This window comes from Callionymus lyra, chromosome 10 (assembly GCF_982586985.1).
Source record: "Callionymus lyra chromosome 10, fCalLyr1.hap1.1, whole genome shotgun sequence".
In the NCBI taxonomy this organism is placed as follows: Eukaryota; Metazoa; Chordata; class Actinopteri; order Syngnathiformes; family Callionymidae; genus Callionymus; species Callionymus lyra.
In genome coordinates, this window is record NC_141827.1 from 15,942,403 (window position 1) to 15,966,472 (window position 24,070).

At 38.6% G+C, this 24,070-nt stretch overlaps 1 protein-coding gene across 2 annotated transcripts in view; it reads left to right on the forward strand.

The window, feature by feature from the left end:
- Positions 1–24,070, forward strand: part of plxna1b (plexin A1b) — a 182,102-nt gene that overhangs the window by 149,210 nt on the left and 8,822 nt on the right. The window contains exons 16-27 of one of the 2 annotated variants that reach the window (XM_087801302.1): positions 1,965–2,132; positions 5,368–5,461; positions 6,121–6,357; positions 7,449–7,592; positions 8,262–8,496; positions 11,688–11,830; positions 13,843–14,099; positions 18,914–18,980; positions 20,888–21,034; positions 21,127–21,286; positions 22,044–22,147; positions 22,362–22,470. In XM_087801302.1, the coding sequence (XP_087657428.1) occupies positions 1,965–2,132; positions 5,368–5,461; positions 6,121–6,357; positions 7,449–7,592; positions 8,262–8,496; positions 11,688–11,830; positions 13,843–14,099; positions 18,914–18,980; positions 20,888–21,034; positions 21,127–21,286; positions 22,044–22,147; positions 22,362–22,470 (1,865 nt within the window). The remainder of the gene's footprint in view (positions 1–1,964; positions 2,133–5,367; positions 5,462–6,120; positions 6,358–7,448; positions 7,593–8,261; positions 8,497–11,687; positions 11,831–13,842; positions 14,100–18,913; positions 18,981–20,887; positions 21,035–21,126; positions 21,287–22,043; positions 22,148–22,361; positions 22,471–24,070) is intronic. The other variant, XM_087801303.1, reaches the window with a different exon arrangement.

Consider the following 24,070-nt stretch of genomic DNA (forward strand, 5'->3'; position numbering starts at 1 on the left):
ACTCATCCTCTTATCTCTCCCTGCAAACCTCTCTTTCTTCCGTCTTTCTCACCCCTTCTGTTTGCCCTCTTGGCATTCTTTTGTCTGGCCACAACCTTGTCAAAAATATGGACGGATCACAACAGGTGCTCCCGACAGAGGCCGGTTGAGAAATGGTTTCCATAGAAACGTGATCCACCGGTGGAATGCAAAGAAGATTCCTCTCTGCTAAATTCTGTTTTCATCCTGACGCACCAAAAGGCCTTAGGCCACAATTTGTTTTTAATAAACATGGTGTCTGCCGACTGTCACCTTTTCCTACACAAATGTCAAACCAAGAACAAACACTGGAGGCCTGTCAGTCTTCTTGAATCACAGGTTTTTCATCCTCACACTTGCACAAAGACAGAGACTTTGGCTAAAGCAATCAGAATATTCATTGGACTTAGAGTCAATTTCTTGACTAATTCTAGTTTATTTTGGCCTTTTACCAGGTTTAAATAAATACATGTATGGAAGGTTTTAATCAGTTGTTATAAAGTTTCTTTAGGGGGTCCTGTAATTGCTGTCTGTTCACATAAATGTGTACATTTGTCCATACAAATCACACCATTAACACTGATTCACAACATTGTTTTCAAAGACATTGACGGCATTAGCGAGACCCTCAGCATTAGCTTGTACCTGGAAACAGTGTTGCTAGGTGAGGTATTTTTTTGAAATGAAACTGTATCCTGTCTAAACTGATTTGAATTATGTTCATTTGAATAGTTTTTTATGCAGTTAGGGTCATGTAGTGTTTGGGCAAGAAATCATCAATATGATTTGGCAAACATTTGTGTTCGCTTTGCTCATCTTCGATATTCCTTGAACATCATTTCTTCCAGTTTAGGTTAGGTTAGGTAGAACTTTATTGATCCCTCAGGAGGTCTCCTTCGGGAAATTGTTTTTTCCAAATTATCCACAGCAAATACAGCAATTTTTCATAAAAAATAATCAAAATAAAATAAGAACAAGAAGAAAGAGAAATAAAGAGAAAGAACAAGAGGATACAATCTAAGTCTAAAGATTAAGAACATAGATCAAAGAAAAATAACAAAGACAAAGGATACAAAGACTAACATAGAACAGAACATTGTGATACTTTTACTCCACTCCTGCCCCCAAAATCGTACAATTTAATAGCCCAAGGAATGAATGAATTAGTTGTTTAATCAACTTTTCCAAAATCCCCACCTACCTAGGGTTTGTCAAATAGTAATTTCTGTGATAAAAAACACATTTTCATTTAATGAAAGAGACACAAATTCATGTAAACATCTGCCCGTTCCTTCAGAGTTCAGTCGACGAACTTGTTATTGAATCTCGTTGGTGAAAAAACAAAAATATGAAACTCAAAATTTCAACTCACACATTCATTTAGGAAAACAATTCTAAAGTGGATCACTTGTTTACACATGTGCTCGACGACTTATTGGCCCGATCGACAGCCTCGCAGTGACCCACACTCGCTTGGCGTGCAGCCTTTCCTTCTGATAGGGGGGGAAGGACGGACGAATGAACCTCTAGAGTCGAGCAGAAAGTTTCTGGCAAGCGCACAGAGTTTCCCTGCAGGTCACAGTTGGCCGCCTGTCTGCAAAAGGGAGGGAGTTACATCACACAGAGAGACGACCAGCCTGATCTGCCACTACAGATCTGTCAGCCAGAGAGAGCGTGGGAGGGAAGAAGAGGCAGAAAAACAGAGAGAGGGAAAAAAAGGGCTTTCAAATGGAGCTGCTCTGATTTGAGCTGATGAAACCTCTGCTGGTCACACTGAAAGATGTTAACCTTGGCAGCTCAGCGACATGCTTTAAACATGTTCTTGGAAGTTGTTTTCATCAAGCAGTCTTTAGCAGACGCGCTGAAAGTCTCCACTGTGACCGTCACCGGTGTCACGTCTTTCTCACCTGTCCTCTCCTGCTGAATCAATCTTTTTGCTCCTCCAGGCGAAGCAGCAAGGAGATCGTGTGCGTAACCCCAGCAGGACAAGCCCCGGGGACAACACCTGTCATGGTGGACATCAACTCCGCTGAGCTGAGGAACCCGGAGGTCAAGTTCAACTACACAAATGATCCCACCATCCTCAAAATTGAGCCCGACTGGAGCATCGGCAGGTGAGTGTGAGCGGCAGAACCTCCTTTCCAAGATTCTTCTGGAAAGAAACCGACACACTCTTAGCTTAACAGCATTTTTTTTATTGTTTACCTGAAACATGCGGTGGCCAATTCGATTTCCTAGTACGTCACATTATACATGGTACACAATACATGGCAAACCAAAGTAGTAACATAGGAAAGGAGCCCTAGTATGATGAGAAAAATTAGGCAACAGGGACAGACATACATTAAAGGATCAACTGTATTTGAAGGTGGAATTATACCATGATATATATTTTCTATATGTGCTTTTTTTTTTAATACAACTCCGTAAAGAACAACAAGTCAAGCTAATATTAAATAAATGTTTCCTCTTTGTGACGATAGGGCCAAGAAAAAATAAATAAATGTAGAAAATAAAGACTGAACATTACAGTGAATTTAAATTGTACTTGTTAACCCTTGTGTTGTGTCTGGGTCAAGGGTTAACAACCTTCACCACTGCATATGAATGTATGGAACCCAGAGACAACACAAGGAATACCTATACACATTTGTTTTGATTGTTTAAGCGCTTTGTGACCCTGGTCTGGAAAAGCCCTATACAAATAAAAATGACTTAATTACTTACTTACATTTGTTTTTGGACCTTGGGTCACCTTGACCCTGAGATAACACAAGGGTTGAGCACAGAAATTAAGTTGTATTTAAATGTAAACTACTCGTTCATATAAACATCTATTATATATTCATATATATATTCCCTTTTTAATTCAAGCATAAATAAAACAATTGTGTTTTTAGGTTAAAAAAGCTGAATTCTCCCTCGGATTTAGTCCATCCGTTGATGCTCATGTGTAGAGTTTTTATAAGTATATTGTAATTATTCCTGTCCCTATTTTATTGCCTCTACCTATAACCTCCTCTACAATCATTTTTCATAATTGATAAATAAATATTTGAAGGTACGCACAGACACGGCAGCATCAAGACAGACACTGGTGTGCGTCTGTAAATATTGCTCGACTTATGGAAATAAGGCAACACAGTCATGGGAAAGATGCAAACACACGGCTGTGCTGTGGAGTCTAAAAGAAACTTGGTGCTACCAGATGCTAATGAGCTCACTCGCGTGACCTAGAAACTTTGCACGTTCGGAAATAAAGCACTCATGCACAAACACACACTGTTGAGCGTCTCGTTTGCTGTAGAAAAAAAAATGTTGTCTGAGGAGTAATGTTGGAGACATGTTTGCATTTGCATATACTTACTTGAATATTTGCATAAAAATCCCAAAATATGGATTATGTGGCACAATATATTTGAGGTGCTGTAAAAAGTCTTACTAACATTTTATTCACAAACGTGAATTTCTCCAGGCTGAGAACCACAGATATAAATCAAGTTTTTAATTTTTAAATGTACTCCCAATATTACGTGTCGTTCATATTTGATCTGTTTCCACTGAGAGTTTGTAAATTGATCCAACCAGTGCGATGGTTGTAAGTAAGTAAGTAAGTCATTTTTATTTCTATAGCGCTTTTCCAGACCAGGGTCACAAAGCGCTTAAACAATCAAAACAATATTCAATAAAGTATATACTTTAAAGGTCAAGATAAAACTGATGTGACCATTGTATTAGTGTAGTTACCAGCATGACGTTCATGGTATAAAATGAATGACAAAATTACAAACTTAAAGAACATCTTAAACATTGATATTCATTTAAATGTGAAACCTGAGCGCTAGAATAAATGAAAATATAAACTACCAATCCAGTCTTAAGCGAGCTGAAGCAGGAAACCTGATTCAATGTCAGACATTGGGATGAAAACGTGTATTTTATTCAAATCAATATTTAAATCCCTGTTTGCAACTGTAAATGTTTTTTGTATGTGAAAAATATATATAAATATTTAAACAACGGAGTCATTCAAGTTAGTTTTTAACGTTCAGGTCTCAAACTGTAGGGAAAGGGAAATATTTGGCTCTGTAAAATAATTCAACATATTTCTTATTCATTCTTTGTTATGGCAGCAGCGTTTTAGAAGCCTTTAAAATTCATGGGGACGCTCTTGTATCCATGGCATTACCTGGAAATGGGTTTTTGCATACAAGAAGCTGATAGGCCGAAAGCATGAATGGTAAATTGCCAAGTGGAAGGTTCTCTTTGCTCTCATACAGATTTAATTTATTACCGTTTAACAGCACAGACAGGTGTCCCGTGTGCTCTCGGTGGAGGGAAAATGCAACAATGCATATTGGACTGGGAATAGTTGCACGCTTTTCCCATTTCCTGTCATCGGCGTACAATTTAAAAAATGATTAGTATTGCTTTGTGTATCCACGAATGCATAAATTAAAATAAAATGCTGTTGGAAAAAGTGGTTGGCGTGGTGCGACTAAGCATTTTATTTTTATATGCGAATGCAACAAAAATATTCTATTGTTGTTACCTTGTGAACTCAAAAATGCTGTGTTTCAATTCCCTATTTATGTTCTGAATTAGTTTATTTAGCTGATTATTATTAAATAAACATTTAGGGTTTTTTCAGTACATTTTATTTGTCACAATAATGTATCGATTTTCAACAGCATTTTATTTTTTGGGGGCATTTAAAGCACAATTCATTATTATCATAGTCATTTTATAATTAATACTTATACTTTTGTGCCTTTTGATGGCAGCAGTCATTACTCCCTCCCCAGCTAAATAAACGTTATCCCGCACTATCCCTATAATGGCTGGGGATGAGAGGATACAGTGGACTCCAGCAGCTTTTAAAGCTGATGTTTGGACATATTTTGGTTTCAAAACAAATGAAATCAGTTACAACTTCATCAAGAGTCATGTGGTCTGTACATTCTGCAACATAAGAGTCAAGTACTCGGAGAATACTACAAATATATTCTTGTTCCTACAGTATCACAATGCTTCTGTAACGTCATATGTATTATAAGGCTAGATTCTTGCCAATTCACACCCCTAGTTCCTACATTATTGAAAGCGGCACACTTGTCCTTATCTGAGGTAAAAGCATATTTGTTGTGTTTTTAAACAAAATTAAACGATATCACTTCTAGTTTTAGTCAAATTTTTTATTTTCTGTTGACAGCCCTGGTGGGCGGGACTATGGCAACAATGGTCTCATTAATGTGTGAACACTGTATTAAGTAATTACAGTCATTATTAAGTGTCTGTTCTGCATCGGTCTCTCCTCTACATTGATTTTTTTTTATGGTTGTTTTCTAGCGGAGGAACCGTCTTGACCATCACAGGAACCAATCTGCTCACCATCAAAGAACCCAAAATGCGAGCCAAGTATGGATCTGCCGAGTCAGAGAATGTAAGTGGACACACACACTTACACACACACACTCACAGTTGACCAGTGTGTGTCCTCTCCTGCCTTTTTATCCACCTTCTCACACTCGCCTCGTCTCCTCTATGAAAAAAACTGATTTTCACACACTCCTGGGAGAGACACTGGCGCGCACACACACACACACACACACACCTGACCCGCTGGTCAACCAGCCAAGGGCCCATTTTGTGTTTGTTTTTGATGTTGAATTTCCTTTTAGCAGTTTAACCTTTGAAATGTCAACCAGCAATAAAGTGTCTCCGGCAAATCCCCCTCTTCTCACCTAGCACCAGGGGGCTCGGCTAACCTTTCTCCACTCCAATGCCAGGAAAAAACACCCCATCTGTGCTATTGTTGCTCTCTGCAGTGGTTATGAATATTTCCATTGACCTATAAGTTCACTTTTGTGTTCAGTTCTGCCGCTAAAGTGCTGAGGAACGATTAAAGTAGTACACGTTGTTAACTCTCTTTTTAACTTTCTGCCTTCATGAAAAAAACTGAAATACTTGTATGACTGAGCTCAGGTAATGCATGGAAAGTGTTGCTAATGTGTAGGTTTGTAATTGAGCTCGTTTTCAGGCGCTCCCTCTCATTGGCTAGCTTTGTTCAGATCTCTTCAATGGTTATCTCTTCTCCTCCAGAACTGCACGGTGGTCAACAACACGGTGATGTTCTGCCTCGCCCCCTCCGTGGCGCAGTCCGAGAAGAGCTTCTCGGAAGTGGGCAGCAGCCCCGACGAGATCGGGTTCGTCATGGACGACGTGCGTTCTTTGCTGGTGGTGAACGAGACGTTCAACTACCACCCGGACCCCGTGTTCGAACCCCTGAGTGCTGACGGGAAGTACGACAGGAAGCCCAGTTCCCCGCTCATCCTCAAGGTAGGTTGACGGCTTCTCCCAATATTATCAGTAATTATTATGTTATTATTATATATTTTATTTCCTACATGTTAAATATGAACTTTTTCATTGGATTGTTGCTGTAAAAAAGTCATGTAAGAACATGAGCATTTGACACCTTTTGTCAAGTTTAAAGATGGTGCTAAAATAATGATATTTATCTGGATATTATCTGATACTATTTTTCGAGAAGTCACAGCATTTTGAAAAAAATCAATCATTTGTGGTTGATTTTTTTGAAGTGAGGATTGCCTGTGGGGTGCTGACTTTGGTAGCACAGTTTGCTACATAGGCTGGACTGTCTCACCATTATGTGCTTGGAAGTCAGACTAGCCATCTTTATTTAACAGTTGGATCTAAGAAGTTCTTTCAATGCTGCTGTTAGATAAATAAAGATACAGTGACTCCAACTTTCTGTAGGAATTTGATGAAATCTACTTATTTTGTATGCGATATGTCAACGATCTGAACCTTTTATAAAGAAAATTATACTGTCATGAATGGAATATTTTTGTTATTTTATCCATTGTTACTTTTAGGTAAATTTCCATTTTGCTATCTAATAGTTTTTGATTACTCTATTTTATATTCATTAATTTATAAATGTATCAAATAATTACCATAATAATTATATTTTTGATTAATAATTTGTTTATTTTCTTTTTACATCAGTCCGTTATTCAGCTTTATGTATGTCTTCAACTTTGTATATATTGTCAATATTTTCTACTATGGATTTGTAAATATACAAATGTTTTACTATATATTTTGTTTATATTTTTCAAGCCCTGAATGTAAAGAAAGGGGGGATTTCCATGATTATGAAAAAATATTCTTACAATTTCTTTGTCTTTATGCTTCAAAATCAATATAAAGATGTATTTTAATAAAAAGAAGGTAAAACATACGAAGAAGCGTTTACCTTTATTAGTCTTTAATTTATCGCTTTAAGATCTTACTGATCGATAAATATATTTATACGGTTGATGAATTATTTCTAAATCTAATTTCGGTGTTGGTGTTGTGTAACTGTACATTGTGTAACTGTTGTTGTTATTTTTCTCCCCCAGGGTCGCAACCTTATTCCAGCAGCTCCAGGAAACACAAAGCTGAACTACACTGTTCTGATTGGGGACACGCCGTGCGCCCTCACCCTGTCAGAGAACCAGCTGATGTGTGAATTGCCGAACCTGACTGGGGAGCACAAAGTCACAGTGAGTGTTTAAAGTCAGCTGTGATTGGTGACAAACAGCCGACAAGAGGTGGTTCGGAGTCTCTGGGAAAAAGAGGAAGTTACCTGATCTCCCCTTTTCTTCCCGCTGACTTTTAATCGTCCCTGGGTTTTAAATACCTTTATATCCAGAGGATTTATTATCCTCAGTAGATCCCATTCAGCCGGCACTCCTTTCTTCTTTCCTTTCCCCTTTTATTCGTGTCAATCCTCTTGCTTCCTGTTCCACTCCTTCACCATTGGAACTTAAATCTCTTCAATTACTCTGAGATTTCTCGCTCATATTTCAACAGAAATGCAAACACGTACAAGTCGGTTTGACTGACGCCGTGTTTGGAGAAGAACATTAACACGCTCCGCACTTTTTCGGCTCATATTCGTGCTCTCTGTGGGATTCCACTGCAAACCAAACAACTGGACCACATGTTTGTTTGTGTGCTTAATAAATGTCATTTTATATCAAACAAACTTCTCAAAAGAATGAAAGTAGAATTAGATATGAAATTCCTCTTTGCTTGAATCAGTAATTACATGTTAAACTGCATTCTTTCCACGTAGAGACCCTTTTTGTAGAAGAAAATTGAGGTTGTTGGTTCAAGCACCTTGTACAGTTCGGTTCTTTGAGAGACCTAAGACTCCGACTCTCCTCCAGATACGTGTCGGGGGCTTCGAATACTCGCCCGGGACCCTGAAGATCTACTCGGACAGCCTGCTCACGCTGCCTGCCATCATCGGGATCGGCGGAGGAGGTGGTCTCCTCCTGCTGGTCATCATCGTGGTGCTTATCGCCTACAAGAGGAAGTCCCGAGATGCCGATCGCACCCTCAAACGACTGCAGCTGCAGATGGACAACCTGGAGTCCCGGGTGGCTCTGGAGTGCAAGGAGGGTGAGTCTTACAACACTGGCTCCTTCATCAGGGATTTTCTTTCAAGTCGTTTTCCATTTTCAAATACACTTTCTTTTTCAACATCTAATAATAATAGCTTTAATGGAGAAAAGACGAACAGAAAAGGGTAAAACTCTGACCGTTTAGCTCCTAGTGATGTTCTGATGAAGCTTCATGAAGCAGTGTCATTATCTTCAGAGTCCACTAGATGGCACTATTTTACTTTATTTTGAACGACACAAGTTAAGACTGCTATGTGTAGATGTGAATTGCTAAATACTGGAGACCTTGTTTCTGTCTGTGAAGAAGTTCTACATTTACTCTTGAACTAGATAAAGACAAATTAATTTTTATTTAAAGTTTATTTAACTAAGACAAAATATTATTTTAAATTCCGAAACTATAAATCTTGTTGTAATATCACTGTTTGCATTTGCCCCTTCACTCGTTCAAAACCATAGAAGCCATTAAAGCTTCTATGAAAGAAATGGAGGGAAATGTTTTGTGGTAGTCACACACACAAATAAAGTATATAAAAAAATATATTTGGTAATCCAAAATCACACTCACAGACTAGTTAAGATGGCTCTAAAACATGCACGTGTCTGCGGGATTTCATCCTTTCGTTTTTCATTTTTTATGGCCCCTCATTCAAAGGCTAAACTTAATTTAAAAGTAATGATGTTGAATAAAAGTTTAAGGTCATTTCCTTTACAATGTTCATCCAATGCTTCAAATTATGAGCTATTTTTTTTTACATTTCCTAGCTATTTCTTAAATATAATATAGTATTTTGTTAGTTTCATACAACACTAAGTCACACAATCACTTATATTTCCCAGGTATATTCAATAGTTTACATTATCCTAGAATAACATTTTTTAGCACCTTTCTCCAACATGTCTCATCTGATTCGTTTTAGTTTTAAAACATTTTGTGGATTTAAAGTAAAGTTCGGTACACAGCGTGTTATGTAATGCAGCTTTGACTCGTCAAGTCTCTTTCCAAATGTCTCTCTGTTCCCCAATAACCTTCTGCAAATGTCCCCCGTGTTGCATTTTACCTCAAAAGCTTCTCAGGGCCAGAGTGGCCCAAACTGTTTCCCCTTCAGCCGACTCTCTGTACATATTTTTCCTCTCTCGCTCGTCCAAATGTCCCCCTGCTGATCGGTGGCAGTGGTGTGTGTGTGTGAGTGTGTGTATGTGAGAGTGTGTGTAGTGGGGGGGTGTTGGTGTGTTTCCAGAGCACCACTTTGATCTGAGCCAGCCACCAGATGTTGGCTCTTCTCCCCGCGAGAGAGCCCTGAGTTTGGCCCGTGTTGCTCCGAGAGGAAGAGATGGAGGTTTCGATAGATACAGGGCAGCGCATTAGCATGAATTCATCGGCTCGGATGTGGAGGCGGTCCAGCACGACACGAGCGATGTTCGCTGGTTTGTCCGGGAGAATGAAAAAAGATGCAGAAGCGAGCGAAACGTAATCATCAAAAAGTAACGTCTCTAAAGAGTTTTCACAACACAATTTCACCGAGCGACTGAATTCCCAAGTCATCGTAGATATCGATATATGTCACATCTTTCTTATGAAATACATCAGGACGGATACTACTTGGTTTTTACCCAACCTGCAATTGACTCTACTGTTATAGCAAGGTAACACTGTAAGCATCAAAATTGTGATGAATGTGTTGGAAGAATACCATTTAAAATCCATAATAATATATATTAATCAATTCAAATACTGTGCAACAAACTGATAATAGACATTGGGAACACTACACACCAAAATGTTGGTGATCCCTGTTCTATACACTGTAATAATCACACACAAAAAGTATTTAAAGCATTTTACTTACTTGAAATCTAAGGGATGTTGCTCAGTCCAAACAAAATGGAGGTTCTGTGACTTCATGATTTAAGACCTAATAGTAAGTAAGTAAGTAAGTAATTTTTATTTGTATGGCGCTTTTCCAGACCAGGGTCACAAAGCGCTTAAACAATCAAAACAATACTCAAAAAAGTACATACAGTACTTTAAAGATCAAGATAAAACTGAGAACAACACAGGAGTTCGATAAATTCAAGGAAAAGCCTGAACAAATAGAAACGACTTAAGATGTTTCTTAAAGGAGTAAGTAGACTCCATCAAGCGCAAAGAGAGAGGAAGATCGTTCCAAAGCTTACTTTGAACTTGTATATACATGTTGGATTCAATCGCATGATTGGAACAAACAATAAGAAACGAATATCATGTTATTGTGGTTGAAGCTAAAACATAAAACAAAAAGAAACTAATAGAAAGATAGACTTTAATCCAAACTTGACAATTATAGCAACAAATGATATAATGAGTTGCATTTGAATCATAATGATTTTCAGTAAGAAATTGAAACTCACCAACTTAAAAAAAGGGCAACACAAATGGGAATGAAGTTTTCAGACAGGAAACAACAGTATTCTAGAGACAGAAGGGAGATTGTATTTGAGTGTATATGATGTATACAGTATATACACTGTATGTAGTTTTGTTCCCCTGTGAGGAGTTTTTGAAGGCTGTGTGCGGTGGTCTAGGGTCAGAACAGGCGCTGGGGACATAAAATGTGTAAAGAAAATGACACATGCACTCACATAAATCATCTGGGCACTAGGTTATGTGTTCAGCTGTAGGGCAGGAGGGGAAATATCTGTGTGTGTCGAGGGGGGATGTGTGTGTGTGGTCACAGGCTCATGTTGCTGTGTGTAATTGCTATCCTTAAGTTCCCTCTAGCAACGGAACTATTTATTTCCCTCCGTTCTGTCCGCCTCACATCCGTACACCTTTAACACGTGATGCAAGTTTCGTCCTTAACTTGTCAAGATGCCTTTTTATTTAAAATATTTGTTAAATTGGGAGTGCATTGAGTTGCTGTTTATATAACTAATACAATTGAATTGAAAACAATATGGATTTTCTCTTGGTAATAATAAATGAAGCACTTCATAATAACTGTGAGTTGTTTAATGAATAATTGAAGCTCAAGGCATATAACTTTATTGAACCAAATCCCTTTATTTATTTATTTTAAAATGTTCTTTCTTTCACCACTCACTTCCCTGATCACACTAACCAGGAAGTTGAAGATCATACATGTTCTTTCTCCGTTTCCATATCAAGATCCGTCGTAATAATCTCCATCCATGTGCTTTTTTTTCCAGCCTTCGCAGAACTGCAAACAGACATCCATGAACTCACACAGGAGCTGGACGGAGCAGGAATTCCCTTCCTGGACTACCGGACTTATGCCATGAGGGTTTTGTTTCCTGGGATTGAGGACCATCCTGTTCTCAAGGAGATGGAGGTACGGGTCAGTAGAGAGCCCTTCGTATCAAACAGAAGTTGGTTCATGCAAAAGTGAGAGCGAGAGGCTGCTATACTAGTTTAATGTGCATCGATATCATTTTATTTATTGAGTCAGCTTGGTTCTATCATGAGCGTTCCAGCTCTTCTTGGGCTCAAAATGACCACCATGTTTTTTTTTTCCGGTTTTTGACCTTGTTTAAACAAAAGACCTAAAACAGTTGTGTGCTAACTTCTTCCCTTTTTTAAGTAATACTTGCGTTACTCTAGAATATAGGCTCATTTTCTTCGTCTCATTCCAAGCTAAATTATTTGCATCTTAAATAATAAACAAGTTACAGCCTTTTAGTCGCGTTTTTTGGCCTTAGATTAGCCCTCCGTCGCAATTGGCCGAAAAGATGACGCAAGCATGCCTTTAAGTCAATGCAAGAATGTTAAAAAAAACAACTTAAAATGTTATTTTCGTGGGTTTTTTTTACGTTTTTTTTTTTATCTCCTAAAAATCTTCGGGCAAAGGCGTGTACTTCAGCCAGTAATACGTGAAGACATTTCTCTTCAATGGCAAACATGGTTGCATATCTGGCAAAACTGTGCCTCAAGATTTCTTGTGAAGAACGCTGACTCTTAATGTGCATTCCTGACCAAAAAACACTCAACGGGTCACATGATCAGTACCAACCAACTGATCTTGTTTAGAGGGATTTAGGAGCAAACAATGGCAAGGAAATGCATTGGTCGTCGTCGTGGCCGCCTTTTGATGTAAGACGGCGGAAGGAAGTTTCTTCTTAAGGAGTGAGCAATGTCTGAGCTGCAGATGGAACAGTACGAATGATAGATTGTCTCTGTGGGAGCGAGTCTCTTTGAGGCCGCTGAGAAAGCAATGTTCACACGTTCAATAAAACACCGTGCTCCACTTCTCCGGTTTTATCAGGAGAGAACGCTCCATCACTGGGCATGAAGCTCAGCTGTGGGGACGGAGTAACGCCGCATGCACATGCGACTCCATCATTTTACCATCCACGCCCCCACACCTACACACACATTGCACACTTGAGCCCCCCCCGACATGCATTCGCATGCGTTCGGCGAGCGTGCCGAGACGTCCTGTATCTGCTCATGCTATCAGCTGTATTCTGGAGGGGAAAGAGCAGCACGACATTGGATTTTCATTTGTATGGCCCAGGCAATCACAGGCCACTATAGCGCGCGAGCAGGCAGATCAATTTCTTATTACTGCATGAGGCTCACATTCTCTCTTCAAACCCACCGTCTCTGTAAAGTGGAGGCCTGACAGAGAGGGCTGCCTTTGAGGTAAAGGGGGGGGCGGCGGTGAGGGATGAAAGGATGTAGAGAACAAGTGGAACACTAATCTACATTTTTGACATTGTTTGCATAAGTGTCCGCCTCGTATGTATCCGTCACCATTTCTTCAGCGTCTTTTAACTGACATCCCGATGGAAAATGACAGGGCTGGGCTGTGTGTTAACACATTTACTTCACCACACATGTTTAATCAGTCCTTTTGTCTAAGTAATTGTAAGTAACTAAGTCATTTTTATTTATACAGCGCTTTTGCAGACCAGGGTCACAAAGCGCTTGAAGAATCAAAACAATATTCAATAAAGTATATATTTTAAAGATCAAGATAAAACTGATAACACAACAGGAGTTCCAGAAAATCAAGGAAAAGCCTGAACAAATGAAAATTTCTTAAGATGTTTCTTAAAGGAGTCAGTAGATCCATCAAGCGCAAAGAGAGAGGAAGATCTTTGGTTTAACCGGCTCTAATTCATTCAATTTATGCTACTGTGATTAGCTCTCGGATTAATTAATAACTTAAGATGCAACCAAAACACTTCTGCCTTCAGAAGGAATGTATATTCTGTATTTGCTCTCCTTGTGCGAGTAAAAATTGGTGCGTCTTTGAACCAAATCTGATCTTGGTTTCAGATCAAAGTCAGATTCCTAACCCGACACATTCATTCACTCTTCATCTCCTTTGAACACCTTCAGGTACCCGCGAACGTGGAGAAGGCCCTCACGTTGTTCGGCCAGTTGCTGACCAAAAAGCACTTCCTGCTGACTTTCATCCGCACCCTGGAGGCACAGCGATCCTTCTCCATGCGAGACCGAGGCAACGTGGCCTCCCTCATCATGACCGCACTGCAGGGAGAGATGGAGTACGCCACAGGCGTCCTCAAACAGCTTTTGTCAGACCTCATCGACAAAAATCTGGAGAGCAAAAACCATCCCAAGCTCCTTCTGCGAAGGTATGAGTACACTTTCGAGTCATTTGGCTCTCCTGTAGTTTCCTGGCTGTTGGATTGAATGCCTCCACAAAATCACACATTTACATTTTACTTTAACCGTTTTAACCCTTTCACTCCCTATTGCTCATATACTGTTTGTCACTTTCTTTCCCCAATAACTGCATTCAGTTTAATTTAATTTCAGCAACATTTATGTCAGCATATCCATATTCATTTTAACAATTAAATAATTATCAATAGGGTGTGAGAAAATATCAATTACACTGACTAACCGATAACTTTTTTCATTTTCACCAAAAAAAACATTGATTTATATTTTGCTTTTAAATTTTATTTTATCACTTATCTAATGGTTTACATTTCAATAAAGTATATATGAAAAAAATGATATATCTATATTTTCCAATTACCATGAACATTTTCACAGTGTTTGTTCATTTTTGTGTTGCAATTTAACTCCCGACCGCTAGAGGGCAGCTGTCATTACGTCATCCGCAGCTAAAGAAACGATGAATTATTCTAAGATTGCGGTGGTAACTGAGGATGAGAGGATACAGTTGACTCCAGTAGCTTTTTCAAAGCTAACAAATATTAATTTTAAAACGATTATAAGCAGGAATTACTCCCACAATACTAAAAAATAATACTTGTTGTTCCTACAGTATCGCAATATATAACAATGTATTATATAGTTCATGTGATACTTATCTTTTCACCAGATTTTTGCCAATACATAGCCCTAGTTTTCATTACATACTATTGAGACGTTTCCCTTTATACATACAGATGTACAGTATATTATTAATATATTCAGAATAACTCAAATAAAACGGATTATTAATCATTTTTATTGTTTCATAATCGGGACATTTTCAGATTATTGTCAACTGTAACAAGATGAACATCACTGTTTGTTTGAATGATCCATGAATTAAGCATAAATAATAGACACTTTTAAGATTTAAGAAGCTTGTTGACATCACCTCTATCCCTGAACTCTGTTGCTGTCAGAACCGATTATTCCGCACAACGCACACACATACACACACACACACACACACACACACACACACACACACACACACACACACACACACTCCTGCAGTCACAATGCAATCTTCAGCTACACAAAGAGGGAAATTATGAAGGATGGATACAAAGGAAGAAATGGATGGAAAAGCTGGATTGTCAAGTGTTTGTGAAGGATGGAGATGGAGGGGCACAGGCCAAAATATATGTCAGGTGAAAGTAGGAGAAGCGACAGAAGAGGTGAACGTAGAATCAGGAGCGATGAATGATGATTGATGGGACACGAAGGCAGGTTTTAACGTCAAGCATATTGATGGAGATGGAAAAAATGGCGAGAGAACAGATGAATAGAAACAATGATTGTCTATTAATGTGATAGAAGATGTGCATACGGCGTTCTTTAGAGTCGCAATATATTTGAGATTAAAAATGGCCGTTTTATCTATATTTTTTATTGATCTATATATTTTTTTGATTAAAATCTAATATATCATCAGTCAAAGTCACTTCTCGTCCTCACCCCAGATGCCATGCTCGCCTCAGAGTGGAACATTAGTAACTTTACAAATTACAATTCAGTCTTTAACCTACTTTTAACCGCAGTCATATATAAAATGAAAGAGTTGTTAACAATACCAGAGAAAATTAAGATTTCTACAGAGTGACTCTCGGGCCATAATGAATTTCTTTTTTATTTCTGTTTTTATTCTGATGTGCAAAAGTCTTGATCCCGGTCAGTCCTGTCCAGATGGTCTCGGCTGAGGGGGTCTTGACTGCAAGTCTAGTAGAAACCAAACCATAAAATATTCTCCATCCCTTCTTTTTCTAACTCTTGCTTATTGTCATAAAAGCAGCAGCTTACTGGATGTATTGATCAATAAATTGACGTATTATGGTTTGTTTCTTAGCGAACATATCAGAAATGTCATCCCTTTGAGAGCATAAAGTAGTCTTTATGAAAGGTTGGCTCATTGGGAATACACTTAAAGACAATCTTCCTTAACAACACAAGGTAGTTCCAGTCAACATAAACTCTCTCGTCAAAATGTCTTTATTTTGCAACCATTTTTATTTGTATTTGTTCGCTAGTCTTGCAAGTAAGTAAGTAAGTAAGTCATTTTTATTTGTATAGCGCTTTTCCAGGCCAGGGTCACAAAGCGCTTAAACAATCAAAACAATACTCAATAAAGTATATACTTTAAAGATCAAGATAAAACTGATAACACAACAGGAGTTCCAGAAAATCAAGGAAAAGCCTGAACAAATAAAAACGTCTTAAGATGTTTCTTGAAGGAGTCAGTAGATCCATCAAGCGCAAAGACCCATCATGGACTAAAGTTCCTCTCATACGTTCTCATTAAAGTGTGCGTCTTTACTCTATTGGTTCCAACTTGTATATTCTGTTGTGTGGTTTCACTCATTTAAGTGCTGAATCTGATTCCGAGCCGGAGAATATATGTGTTGTTCCTCCCACCCTGTGAACAGCGGGCGTAATGTGTGGATGTAGCCTCAAAGAGACCTGATGTAAAGCAATAAGAAGCGGTTACGGTTGTCCACTAGCCAGTCACGGCATGCCCAAAAGTCTCTTCCGTCCAGGTTTATTTGTCTTCCTCGATCCCCAACCTTCCGTTCCCTCTTGCCTCATCTTTCATCTGTATTATTCTGCTGACAGCCATGAAACGGAAAGTGTTCCACATACATCAAACGCTGTTCAATAGTCAAATGGAAAGCTGGCGGAAGCGTAGGAGTTCACATCCCAAACCTGCTACAGGCTCTCACTGCTCTCTCTGGCCTACTTTTCCCGCCTCGACTTTTATTTTACATCCAATTCACGCAACATGTGAACCTGTCAACATTTTCCAAAATAGTCCGGAAGAATGTTCGGTTGCTGCAGTGTAGTTTGACATCTTTGTAGCATCTTTAGCTTTAGCAACTCATGTGTTGATTTAAGTGTGTCTTGAATTGATCTTGGACTCTATTGTATCATCAGTATGTGTTTGGTTCTACAAAACTCTCTTTTCATTTAAATATTTACATTAGAAAGTGTACTTAAGCCCCCGCCCACTGACAACACCCACTCTGCTGTGATTGGTCAAACATCCAGGTTAGTCACCGCGTGTCATCAATCCCATAGGTCTTCACCACAAAAGGGACTCGTTGTACAAACAAAGCGGGCGTGATTACAGCTGGCTGGAAGAGGGGTGAAGCCGTTATTAAGTCGCAACGGACTCCACTCTCGTAACCTCACGTTCGCTGAGATTTCATACAGGAGAGAACTTTATAATGTAATAGGTTCAAAACATCATCATGATGATTGACTAACTGCATCTTGGCTTCAGGTCCCTGTCGTACCCCATAACCTGAGACCATTTTAGTTTTCAGACAAATTAACTGATGCAAATATTTAAATAGAGTAACTGTAAGATTTTGGGTTTTATTCTTGAGTCACTTTCTTTTGTTTTTTTTATTTTATTGTCAAACTATGCTCTTTTAAAGCCTCCATCGCTTGTTTTTTTTAACTATTACTATAAATCTGTTGTTGCACTAACATTAACTAACTGGGCCCGAGCATATTCAAAATAATGACCTTCCTGATGTAAGTGGACGTTGATATTAACGACCTTTTAAAGCAACAAACCAAGCAGAAAGTCGGGGATATTAATGCCATATTTTCCCATTTATATGTTAACCAAGTCACAAATAGCAGGCTTTCAACAACAAGCCTTTAAATCTTCTAATTCTCATTCCTCGTCATCCCTCTCTTCCTCGTCGTGGTTGTGATTAACGACCTAAGTAAGCAACTAACTCTAATTCCCTGATTTCTAATGAAGATGAATGTTTTCAAAAATGTCTTCGGAACGGAGGGGTTTGTTTTTCCTGCGCTCCTCTTGTTTGCATGTGGAGGACGGGGGTTAGAGGAGCGAGTGAAAAGGCCGTTTGAAGGCTGAAGCTCACGCGTCTTTTCTTTCATGTGCCGCCTCTTAAGAACCCCCTGTGATGAAAGTGTTGCTTCGAGGCCGCACACCGTTGCCACTGGCAGCCAGATGGAGTTGCCTTGTCGTAACAGACCTTCAGTGGTTGTTGACCAGAGCAAGATGTTTTTCTGAATAATGTTATAACATTGAATATGTTTAACCCAGGGAAAAGATAATTTGGTTAGATAGCATGACGATAGCAACAGATGCAGTAAGTCCCTCATCATGACAATGTTTTAAACTTATTACTTTATAAAGCTCTCCCTCGTGTGAAATCTCAGCAAACAAGAGGTTACAAGAGCGGAGTCCATTATGTCGTAATTATGGCTTCACTCCTCCTCCAGCTGTAATCACGCCCTGCTTTGTTTATACAATGAGTCCCTTGGAGGTGGAGACTTGAGGGTGGGATTGATGCCACGCGGTGAAAATCCTTAATGCTTGACCAATCACAGCAGAGTGGGTGTGGCTATGGTAAACAAGATTTCAGCTCCAGAAAAAATAAAGGGTTTTCAGTGGTCTGGAAAAGCGCTATATAAATAAAAATGACTTACTTACTTACTTACATTTTCTAATGTAAATATTTTAAGGAAATTAAACTTCAAATCAACACATTATAACTAACGTTTCTTTAATAAGAAATAATTAAGAAATGTCTTATTTAACCCTATAAATATTATTTCAATGTCCTAAAAACAGTCAAATTTTGGAATGTTTTTCAATTAATTTAGATGAAAACAGTTTTTTAATCCACAACCGTTCTTGTGCTGTTGTTGTGTATCCATCTCAACATCTCTCTATCTTCTCCTGCAGGACAGAGTCTGTGGCTGAGAAGATGCTCACCAACTGGTTCACCTTCCTGCTTTACAAGTTCCTGAAGGTAAAAATGTTTTTTTTCTCACACATCAGTTTTTCACTCCATTTTCGGGGCTAACTGGCTCGGTCACACAAACACAGCTGCCGCCTCAGATAAGACACGGAGCCCTCACTTCCTTTTGATGCTATAACTTCTTCTTTCCTGAGGATTTAGGGTATGTAGTAATGTTAACATGTGTCTCTGTCCGTCGCGATGACTGGCACATGCACCGTTTTCTCTACTCCCATGAGCCTCTTGTGCAGCCGGGAGAGTGATGTGTTCTCCGCTGGGTTTAAAATCCATATCAGTGCAGGCATGCTGCGCAAAAAAAACACATTGTTTTGGTCAATTTTGACTGTTTCATTTTCACCGTCTAATGTGGAATCAGAGGGAATCATGGTGTTGTTTTAAGTTCATTTCACACAAATTCCTAATCCAATCGCAGACGAAGCCAACATCTGTTTTGGCTGCGAGTGAATGTGATGCAGCTCCGAGGTCTCACTCCCATCACCGACCAGAGACGCATCACATGTTGGAAACAGAAGAAAAACTGCCTGGAGAAAACGCTGTTGTTGAAGTGCACTTTGACACGTTCTTATTTGGTACTTTTACCAAAGATACAGCTTGATACGGTTGTGTTTATGCAACCCTAGAAATGACTTAAGCTTTCTGTTAATAATCTTATTATTCAACCCTATTAGCCTGTGTACCACAGGGTTAAAACCAAAAATGATGTTTGGTGGTCTGTAAGGAAATAGAAAACACCAATGAAAAGACATGTATTATCTTTTGATTTTATTTAACCGTAGCAATGGTCTAGTATTTTAGGAATGAAAATAGGATAATGGATACATTTTTTGTGAAAGGTAGTATCTTAATCAGAGCTGGGGCCACATGCAGGCCATTTATTATATTTATGTATTATTTCTTTAGTTCTTTAGTGCATTTGTTTCACCTCAAAATAAAACTGTATTTCATCCGTCTTTCTTCTCAAACCCTCAGGACGATTAGTGTGCTATCTACTGACTCCATTAAGAAACATCTTAAGACGTTTTTATTTGTTGAGGCTTTTCCTTGATTTTTTTGGAACTCCTGTTGTGTTATCAGTTTTATCTTGACCTTTAAAGTATATACTTTATTGAATATTGTTTTGATTTTAAGCGCTTTGTGACCCTGGTCTGGAAAAGCGCTATATAAATAAAAATTACTTACTTATATAGCATCTTGGGAAATGTATAGCCTGGATTAAATGATAGACGCCCATCAGTGATAAAAATGCAAACATCATTTTAAATAGAACAGGAGTTTTGCTCAAGTCAAAAAAATGGACTGAATTTGCTTTTCTTTTTTTTTTTTTTTCAAGTTTCTTTTCTAAATAATGTTTTTTTTTACAAACTGTTTGTAATGTTTAATTTACTTAAGACGTCCACTGGAATATTAATGGCTTACCATCCCTCGGCTCTTTTTTTTTCATCTGATTTTCAAAGTCATGGCAAAACGTGTTTGAAAACAGTTTTTATTTTTATTCCAAAATAAAACTCAGCAGCAGTTCTGTCTGCAGCACAGTAGGGAGGACGAGGTGCAGAAACGTTGGGATGGAGGGAGGAGGGAGGAAGGGAGGAAGAAGGGAGGAGGGGGAGAAGCCCAGCGTCCCAGTGCTCGTTGCCTTTTTGACGCGTCTCACTCAACAAAGTGCCTCTTGAAGCGTTTTCCACCCCTCGGTCATTAACCCTCTATTAACTCCTACATCAATTGCCGTTGGCTTGCACTTTCTCTGACTCGTCCCCCTCGGCCGCGTCCCTCCGTCCACTCAGAGACCCTCGTGTTCCTGGAGTGATGATGTTTGCCAGTGAAGATGTTTACATTGGCGTTTAACTTGCCTTTTCATCGCCGGTATTTTCCATTGACTCTCGACCTCTTGGTTTCCTCAGGAATGTGCCGGCGAGCCTCTGTTCATGCTGTACTGTGCCATGAAGCAGCAGATGGAGAAGGGACCGATCGACGCCATCACCGGAGAGGCTCGCTACTCGCTCAGCGAGGACAAGCTCATCCGACAGCAGATCGACTACAAGACTTTGGTCAGTAACACAGAGATGTTGAACTGTTTGAATGTGTTTAAATGCAGTCGTCGGGCTCTGAACGACACTTGTTGTTTTGTTTTTTCCCGCAGACGCTGCACTGCGTGAACCCGGAGAACGAGAACGCTCCGGAGGTGACGGTCAAGAGCCTGAACTGCGACACGGTGACGCAGGTGAAGGAGAAACTGCTGGACGCCGTCTACAAGGGAACGCCGTACTCTCAGAGACCCAAGGCCTCCGACATGGACCTGGGTGAGAAGAGGAGACGTATCTGTGGACCAACACTCAGTTGGTCATCTGTGTTTTTATTTTAATTTAATTTAAGTTAATTGTTTTTTTTAAATAATTGAATTCAATCTTTTCCATATTGAAGAGTTTAGTTAGTTGTTGTTTTTTAATAATTAAACTATAATCTATAATTATATTGAAATGTTAAATTTGTTAAATGTATTATTTCAAATATTGAATCTGATTTTTGTTCATTTAATGTTCTGTTAATGTTTTTTAAGCTTTGATTAATTTTTTAATAATTGAATTCAAGTGAATTCATTGATTTGTATATTGAAAGGTTGAATTAGTTTTTTAATTAATAATGTTAACATTTTTTAAAACATTTTCACACAGTTTGATATTGTAATTATTCCATTTATTTCAAAATACATTTTCTTATTTCACTTTTGTTTTAAGTCACACACTTTTAAATTCAATATAACAAGAGACACTATTTTGCAAAAAAATATATATTGAATATACTGTATATCAAATTAAAATAATACAGTTTTTGGAATTTTAAAAATTAAAACATCAAATATTTATATCATTCTATTTAAAACAAAACTTAGTAAAAAAACAACTTCAGATTCAACATTTTAAATGTAAAATTCAACCATTCAATCATCTGATTTGAACGTTTATACTAAAGCATCGTAATCAAAACGAGTTTATTGACTTTCTTTTTTCTGGTGAAGCTCGTGTTCTTCTTTCGTTGACCTCTCTGACCTCTCGACAGAATGGCGTCAGGGTCGAATGGCTCGCATCATCCTGCAGGACGAGGACGTCACCACCAAGATCGACAACGACTGGAAGAGACTCAACTCGTTGGCTCATTACCAGGTACCAGCCGCCGAAAAACTCTTTTCCGTGGTCTCTGCTCCCAAAGTCTCTCTTCGCACCTGTTTACAAACATGTCATCGTCTTCCACGTCTCACTTTAATTGGAAGAGCAATATGGCAACGGCGTGTCAAGGACTTTTGTCGTTTTTTTTTTTTAAGTCCATATTTCCCGAAGTTTGTTCGGCGCTAACCGTTGGTGTGGATGCTCTCGGCAGGTGACAGATGGCTCCGTGATTGCTCTGGTGCCGAAGCAGAACTCGGCGTACAACATCTCCAACTCCTCCACGTTCACCAAGTCCCTCAGCAGATACGGTACGAGAGAAGGTGTGTGTGTGTGTACATGCTGGTACATTTCTTCTTTCACTTCATACATGGAATCCACCTGTTGATGTCATTATTTGAGTTTCATCCTTATTTTTCTTCCTTTTTTTTAATGGACATCTGATATTGAAGGAAAGAGGGAAAAAAGCAAACATTCAGTTTAGAAGATTTAAAGCTTTATGAATGTTTTACTTTTCTTAAACGCAGTTTTGTAGGATTGTGGATTACCATGAATACTGTAGAGGCATCTTTTAAGAAAGAAATAGAAGCAGACTCTCATTACTGTGTCTACAGTTTCACTCACTTCTTTGGTAGTAAACTTGATGAATACACTACAGAGGATGATCTGGAAAACGTATTTAACTTCACCCTCTACAGCAGGGGTGGGCAATTAAATTTCTTCAAGGGCCACATTAAATTCTGTGAATGTTGAAAGGGGCCGTCGAGAAAAAGAAAGACGAGAAAATCCCTAAAAAAAAAGACAAGCGTCATTAGGCCGTGACATTTATTAAGCTAAATTAGCTGCAATTTTATTCTTGTATGAGTTCTTTTAAAACATTTCTTCAACTAACTTTAAATATTTTGAGGGATTAATATATACTCAAAAAAGTATACACAAAAAGGAGGGAAAGGGTAAATAAGTGTTGTAAATGAATAATAAATACAAAAATCGCTTTATAATGCATTAGAACCATTTATACATGGTCATACTTTGACATTACAAGGGCTGCATAAATACAGTCAAAGGGCCGCATGTGGCCCCCGGGCCGCACTTTGCCCAGGTCTGCTCGACAGCATCACTGCTATTATATGAAATCTCTTCTGCTTTATATGTAGGATCAGTCCAAACAAAGAAGCCTTGCATGGAACATATGTGAATAAAATCAAGTCACACGCCGACAATATTTATATCTATAATGAAGAGGTTTAAACAGTGATCATGAGTTAAGAAAAAAAATGTGCTGCTAGTCTTTTAATGGTTATTAACTACTACTATTAGTTTTAACTTGTATCATCTCTATTTCTGGTCATCATATAAATCAAGTTTTGGATGAACATGTGTAGTGGTTTAAACCAGTGCTGTGTCTCAAATCGCATACTACTCTTAGTATACTAGAAGTTAGTATGCATCAGGATAATGTACGTACTAACTAGTACGCAAATTCTCCACAGATAGTATGTCTCAAATCAAACTCTGCTGCTACACACTAACAGGAAATGACGGGACAGCTTCTTCTTCTACTTCTATTTAACGATGTTTCAACCAGCTGTTTGAACGCTATCGCCACCTGCTGGCAGCACGTTTTGCAACTTTGGAAAAATAAATAAAGAAAAAATATGATAATCGAAATATTCGCGAGATATTTAAGCTGGTATCAGCACCGAAGACGTGTCATCCTTCTACTGCTACTGAAAATACACCTGTAAGTATATGCATATATATGCATTTATATATGACGTAACTTCTGTTTAAAACGTCATTAAGATGGCGGCTGTTTAGGGTGGTTAGTGTCCATCGAACTATACTCAGTTTTGTGGGTGTGTTAGTACGCCAATTTAGTGTGCATGGTGCACTAAATTTCGCATACTAAGAATTGAGACG